This window comes from Primulina huaijiensis, chromosome 3 (genome assembly GCF_012295235.1).
Source record: "Primulina huaijiensis isolate GDHJ02 chromosome 3, ASM1229523v2, whole genome shotgun sequence".
NCBI lineage: Eukaryota > Viridiplantae > Streptophyta > Magnoliopsida > Lamiales > Gesneriaceae > Primulina > Primulina huaijiensis.
In genome coordinates this window covers 10,948,473-10,955,832 of record NC_133308.1, presented here as the reverse complement: position 1 = coordinate 10,955,832, position 7,360 = coordinate 10,948,473, and the positions used below count along the sequence as shown (strand labels likewise).

Genomic DNA, 7,360 nt, shown 5'->3' with positions numbered 1-7,360 from the left:
TCTTTTGAGATGAGTTATAGAAATAACTATCTCGATTATTTTCAAAACCACGGTCGCGTCCACGACCACGACCACTTTCACGTCCACGTCTACGACCACGACCTCGATTTTGTCATCGACCAAAATCTTGTCTATAACTATGATTTTGGTTTCCAGGTTTATATTCATTTTTGCTTACGACATTTAATTCAGGAAATGCCGTTGAACTAGAGGGTCGTGCCTGATGATTTCTCATTAATAGCTCATTATTCTTTTCCGCCACAAGAAGACAGGCGATGAGTTCAGAATATCTCGCAAATCCACGCACTCTATATTGTTGTTGTAGAGTTATATTTGATGCGTGAAAAGTGGAAAATATTTTTTCAAGCATTTCCGATTCTGTAACCTCATGTCCACAAAATTTTAGCTGCGAGATTATTCGATACATCGCTGAATTGTAATCGCTGACTTTCTTAAAATCTTGGAATCTCAACGTATTCCATTAATCCCGGACGGTCGGAAGTATAACTTCCTTTATATGTTCGAATCTTTCTTTTAATCCCTTCCACAAAACCATGTGATCTTTTTCAATCAGATATTCACATTTTAATCCGTCGTCGAGATGTCGACGCAAAAATATCATGGCTCTTGCCTTTTCTTGTGATGTGCATATGTCATTTTCTTTTATGGTCTCATTTAGACCTAATGACTCAAGATGCATTTCTACATCGAGAGTCCATGGCATATAATTTTTCCCCGTAATATCAAGAGCAATGAATTTGAGCTTTGCCAAGTTTGACATGGTGGTACTAAAAAAAAATTACGATGCATTTTATTAGTTAATGAATATTACAATACAAAGTAATGGATAAACAAAAAATATAAGCATTCGTAAAAATAAAGAAAACACACGAGGATGATATTCTCCGATAAGTACAAGATTCGTGAGTATTATAACCAAAATAATTAAAAATAACTTCGTGAAAGCCATCTTCTTTTTTCTTCAAAAATTTGGTGAAGAATAATTTTAGAGAAGAAGAGAAAGTTGAAGTGACTGAATATGTTTGTGAGATCATATTTATTGGGCAAAAACTAGCCGTTTTGTTACCGTTTATGACCGTTGGTGTACAAGAAAATAAATGTATGTATTTGTATAATTTTATGGTAATAATATGGTGTATATAATATTAGTAATGTTTTAAATAATTATGTATCATATCACAATATTATAATGAAGTGTCATAAGTTATTTTGTTTAAAAACCTTATAGGCTTTTATACTTGTCGTATCCCTTACCGGGAGTGTGGGATGTCGTCTTAACATCCTTCCAGGATTTATAACAAGTTTTTTGAAAAATTTATTTTATTATAACATTATATTATATATTAAGTATATACACAATAAATAAATAAACAGTAAAATAAATATTATTACTTTTGTTACTTTTTTCTTCTGTTTTGGAGCTTGGAAAAATATGGAGGACTTTTAGTGCTTCGTGCTGATAACGCGTTGTGAAAAAGCAAAAATTTACGGTAAAAAGTAAAAATCTCAAACTCTCAAAATTATCATACTACACACTTTATAATATTTTAGTCTCAACTCAATTGTGATTTTCTTCGCAAATGAGAGATCTATTTATAGAAAATCTTTACAAATAATCCAAAAATAAAATCATCATTACCTACATCATCACACACTAATTTTCAATATTTACAGCTCTTATTTTCAAAATTCAAATATTCAACATACACATTTTAAATATTAATTTTCAACAGTGAACAAATTATTTTAAAAAATTATATTTATTTTATGGAATAGGGAAGGGACGGGAACAAGCAGTTTGTGGTAGTTTTTTTTTGTCAACAACTACCTAAAAAGAAAAGGTCAATGTGTTTTTGTCCATGGTTTTATTGCTTGCTCAACTATCTTCTTTCTTTTTGTATGGTAATTTGTTTATTTATAATCAATTCACAGAAACATAATCCCAACTTATGATGATACTTAAAGTTGAAGATTGAGACGGATCTTCGACTTGATTCGACTCAGTTGAAATATTACTTTTTATTTTTCATGTATAATTATTTGTAAGTTATATTTTAATAAAATATCAAGTAATATATTCGACAAATTTTTTAATTTATATGTTCAAAATATTATTTTTTATATGTTTATATATTTTTTTTATAAACATAGAAGAATTAAAAATTCAAAAAGAAAAAAAGAAAGTATTCGTGCCTGCTTATGTTTACACAACAAAATCCTAGTACGCTAACTATAAAGCGAATAATACACGCTTGTTCGTTCTTTGTTCACATATTCCCTGTTATCGTCGGATCCACAATTTTCCTAATTTCCTTCATTTGTTACCCTAAAATCATCTGATGGAAGAAAATACAGGTCAGCCCATGTTTTGTTATTTCTCTCTAATTGGTTTTGTTAATTGCTTGAAATTACTATTTTTTTATGATCTTTTTGTGTTTCGGTTGAAATGTCATTATGAATTTGTCTTGTTGGCTATCTGCATGCTTTCAATTGTTGTCCCTTGGGTTGGATTGATGGTGATTGGTGAATGATGGTGTCGTCGATAATGATTTCTGAGGAATTTTTTTAAAGGTTATGATCATTTGTTTTCGTGTCGACTGGAGTCGATTCGGTTCATTTGAGTCATTGTTTGCTGGATAGATAAGGTAGTATCTAATTTTGATTGCTATTAATCCTTGTTGATTCGATAATTTCCTGCATTTTAGTATGCAACAATTTAATTGCAGCAGATATATGTTGCAGTTATATATTCCATTTTCATGATATCGTTTTCGATCTTGTACCTGCTCAAACTAGTTGTACACACCATGGTGTGACTCTCTTGGGATTACTTAGAGGGTGGTCAGGATAAATTGTGCCAAAGTTGTATGAGACCACAAATATCGCTCCACCGATCTGTGCTTTATTCTTATTTATTAGGGTTGTGCTGGTAGTTTGCAGTCGCTGAGGCCTATCTAAATTGGTGGTCAAGAAATATGATGTAATAATCTCAACAATTGGTATCATGAAACTTGAAGAGTTATTTAATATTTAGCACGATGAGCTATCTGAATACAGATCAAAGCTGCATAGATCTTACTGCAGGGGGTTTAACATTTTTTAGCATATTATATCCATTTTGTATTGACATGCTTTAGTGCAAGTTTTATATGTTCCTAACTGTAGGGCTATCTGACGCTTGTTCTGTATGGGCATTAGCCCATGTGCAGGAAGAGTAGAAAACAATTATTGATGTTGGCTTAATTGTGCCATCCTATTTGAGATTTACATTTATTTGGTTGTTGAGTGCCTTTTTCTGACTCCCCGTCTGTTTGTTAGTTGTTGAAGCTAAAGATGGAACTGTTTCGGTTGCTTCTGCATTTGCTGGACATCAGGAAGGTAATATTGAAACCTCAAGTCTTCCCCATTAATGCTCTAGGCCAGATTGTGTTTTGTTTGTTATTGATATGGGAGGCTGTTCGACTGCTTCTTATTTGGTAAACTGTAAATATTTGGTTCTAAATAATATGCATGTGCTATCTGGGCTTAGATCTAGTTGAAGGAAATATTATTCTACTCAAGTCAATATGTGAAAGATTAGGCCAAATTATCCAAATGGACCCTGGCTGAGGAGTGGAGCAAATTATTAAAAGTCTCAGGCTAAAAGGTTTGAGTAAGACTAGACAACTTGCTGCTGTACAAACCGTTTTGTGCTTTGTCTTGGGATTTTCTTGATTTAAGTTTACCCAATTAGTTATATCCCTGCCTTGTAATTTAAATTTCTTTTTTCTTTTGCTTCTTTATGCCTCTGTTTTATCACAGCCATAAACAACATGCATTGCTGTGTGGGCCCACAATCTGTGCGCTCGCACCTAAGAAATTTTATTTGTGCTATGAATCGATGTGGCTTCAAATACTTGGTGAAAAGAAATTTGGGTGCAATATCGGGAGAACCAATTTTACAGGGCATGTAAAATGTAGCGGGACATTTTGTCCATAATGGCCGACGCATTTATGCAGATGATTTATGTCGATCAGTGATCACCTATTCCTATTGTGATCGTTCTTTTGGTATATAGTTGAATAATTTGCGATATAAATCTTTACCTTGATCAGTTATTTTGCCCTTTCTTGCATTTGTGGTAATTATTCCTTTGGCATCCATTAGATACCGAAATTAGTGTGTTATAACTTTTTAATTGTTACAGCTGTTCAGGATAGAGATCATAAATTCTTGACAATAGCTGTCGAAGAAGCTTACAGAGGTGTAGAATGTGGAGATGGAGGTCCTTTTGGTGCAGTTGTTGTTTGCAATGATGAAGTTGTTGTAAGCTGCCACAATCTGGTTCTCAGGCATACAGACCCTACTGCTCATGCAGAGGTTACAGCAATCAGAGAGGTTAGAATTGTAGCCAAACACTGACATGTATCAGTAACTTTGCCTCGTTGCTCGAGTGTTCTCATGGATGGTCTGGTACAACAAAATATTGGTTGACTTTCACAAGAAGTTATTAGTAGGGCAAGCTAATATTATACCTTAAAGTTCTTGAGTATGCTTAAATTTAAGTTGCTTGTAGCTGTTGCTTGGCTCATGTTATACATCGCAAATTAACATATCTAATTTTCTGTCCCATGACCAGCTATGATTTGCAAAGAGCTATTTTTTTTTTATTTTGATTTATTAAGAACTTGGATTTTTAATCTTTAGGCTGGAAGTTCAATAAGTGATACGGTTGTTGAGTTGAGTAGTTTTGGACTCCTATGTTACCTGTGGCAAAAAAAATGAATCATTTTTTATTCTAGTAGTGATTTTCTATGGATTGTAATATCGTATGTGATGACATAATTATGGGCACTTGTTGGGTAAGTGGGCTGCTAGAAATGATGTATTTTCAGAATGGAAGGTTGTCACAGTTATACTGCTTTGTGCAGATACATCATGCAACTTCTGAAAATTTCTTCTAGCTTTCTGTTTTTGATTGAGGTCCTCTCAATCTTACCATTCATTTCCAGGCTTGTAAGAAACTCAAAAGAATTGAGCTCGCAGACTGTGAGATCTATGCTTCTTGCGAGCCATGCCCTATGTGCTTTGGTGCTATACATCTTTCAAGAATCAAGGTTTATATGTTGCTCGGTTTCACTTTCACTTGCTCTTTCTACCTCTCCTGTTTTTAATTTCTAAGCTTTTTTCTTCTTCGTCAGAGATTAGTATATGGAGCCAAAGCTGAAGCTGCTATTGCCATCGGGTTTGATGACTTCATTGCTGATGCATTAAGAGGCACTGGATTTTACCAAAAGTCCCAGTTGGAAATCAAAAGAGCTGATGGAAATGAGGCTATCATTGCGGAACAGGTGTTCGAGAAAACAAAGGCCAAGTTTCAGCTGTACTGAGGAATATCCCCTAATCTCGCTGATGTTTCCCGGTTGTATTTTTAACATCCTTTCCCCTATTAACTGGAACTAAATAATTCAACCCTAATTGATTCGACATTGAATTTTTTGGGATGATGAAATTTATTAATCATGAATCTTTTTACTTGGATTGGATTTTGTGCTGCTATTGAGATAGTAACCAAGACGCAGTTCTCTCTTATGCTTTGACCGTTGTACGAGGTCCGACCAGTAAATGGGGATGCTAACTGCTAAGTTCATTTTGTTGGTACATCGGTTTTCTCGCGTCCAAATCGTAGTGGAAGTTTTAAAATTTTATTTTGACATTCAAAATATTTGGACACTCATATGGTTTAAATTAAATATAAACATTCATAGAGAGTTGAGTAATATATATTTAGTGAATAATTTTCACTTGACTCCAACTGCTCCGATGTAAGCAAACGTAGCTCTTGTTGTAAATTATTACGAATTTTTTTCAAAATTCTTTCTTTGATATTCGAATCAGGTCAACGATTGGGTTACTTGTTCTTCTTTTAACTTGTCCTAGAAAGTTTAGAAGATATTTTGTGTTCGAGATCAAGAAAACAAAATGGTTCAAAACCCTTTAGAGAGCAATAACAATGGAGACTTTCTCCTCTTCTTTTGACTTCTTAAGCTTTGGTGATTCTCTCCTTTTTTTTGTGAAAGCTTCGGTGGTCCTTTCTCAAAGCAATACATATATTTTTATTAATTTAATTAACTAATTGTAATTTCCTTAATTAATCATAATAATTAAGTTAATGAATTTCAATAAATCCTTGACTCACGAGAATGGCACACCACTAATCATGCAATAATCTTATTTTGTTTTGTGTGTAAGTTTTAAATTATGGTATCATGAATATTTTAATATTAAATAAATCAATATCATATTTTATTAAAAAACTCAATGGACTATATTTTAATTCAATTAAAATACAATTTAATTGTTAAAGTCCACTTGAACTTTAATAAATTAGCATGATGGACTTATAATCTTACAAGACCATGATCTATGCTCTCATTATATTAATCTCATCATAATCCCGATTGACGATCCAATATCGTCGATGTGACAATTTCAATTTGTTTGTTATTATGATACACACTTTTATTTCGAGATCACCAATGTCTAAATAAGGCAGATGCACTCCCTTTGACTGTCTTTAGCAGTCATGCTCTCAAAATTTCTATAAAATTTTATAAATTTTATTTATAAGCTTATCGATTAATCATATCAAACTTATTTATTATAAATTCAACTCATTGAACTTATTATCTCAACTGGAACAAGTAAATCAGTGCTTGTGAGACCCTCAATAGTTCAGGAATACAGCTAGATGTGGTTCACTACTCTTTGTGATTCAGAACAATTTCTTTTATTCGGTCTTACCCTAATTTTCCCACATTCCATGCACCAACATTTGATCATGAGAATGTCAGAAACCATTTCTGATTAAACCCATCGAATCATGATAAGAGCATCTAGTAGCATCGCCCCATGATTCTCTATGTATCACTGATAGTGCCTACAAGAACCAATCGGTTATGATTAATGTACAGTATGGTCTCTTCAACTCATATATCCCGATCGAATCTGCAACTATTGGTTCATCGAGGGTTGCATATTAGATTCGATAGCTATGTGATACAATCATGAAATATTCATAGTGTCATCGCATGCACAACTAGAGAACTCCTTCTCTAATGTACATCCCACACTCTGGCCAGATATTTCATGCACTATTATTTCGTTAGATCACATAGGATATCCACACCCGTAGGTGAGCGGTGAATTCCCGTCTACAATGTACTGGCTCCTACATATGTCGTAATTGCACCCAACCTTGCCACCTGGTGACCCTCGCGGAGTCAGTAAATGAGTCAAAGTACAATCCTAGTATGTAGATCCTCAGTGTTGTACCATGTCGTAAGGACTAATCATGTA

General features: G+C 33.6%; 1 protein-coding gene across 2 annotated transcripts; it reads left to right on the top strand.

Annotated features, from left to right (window-relative positions):
- The first annotated feature begins 2,235 nt into the window (after positions 1-2,235).
- On the top strand, positions 2,236-5,542 carry LOC140973512 (guanosine deaminase). 2 transcript variants are annotated; one of them, XM_073436377.1, is made up of 5 exons: positions 2,236-2,376; positions 3,340-3,399; positions 4,209-4,399; positions 5,014-5,118; positions 5,203-5,542. In XM_073436377.1, the coding sequence occupies exons 1-5, from the start codon at positions 2,361-2,363 to the stop codon at positions 5,389-5,391; spliced, it is 561 nt and encodes a 186-aa protein (XP_073292478.1). In that variant the 5' UTR covers positions 2,236-2,360; the 3' UTR covers positions 5,392-5,542. The 2 variants fall into 2 exon arrangements, with proteins under 2 accessions (XP_073292478.1, XP_073292477.1); XM_073436376.1 differs by lacking the exon at positions 2,236-2,376 and adding an exon at positions 2,405-3,108.
- The last annotated feature ends 1,818 nt before the right edge of the window (positions 5,543-7,360 follow it).

What these genes read in the sequence shown, in the direction of transcription:
- LOC140973512 (XM_073436376.1), top strand. Translation starts at nt 3,060, where the DNA reads ATGAGCTATCTGAATACAGATCAAAGCTGCATAGATCTTACTGCAGGG. An exon ending in CATAGATCTTACTGCAGGGG is followed by an intron (nt 3,109 to 3,339) that starts GTTTAACATTTT and finishes TCTGTTTGTTAG; the next exon opens with TTGTTGAAGCTAAAGATGGA. An exon ending in TACATCTTTCAAGAATCAAG is followed by an intron (nt 5,119 to 5,202) that starts GTTTATATGTTG and finishes CTTCTTCGTCAG; the next exon opens with AGATTAGTATATGGAGCCAA.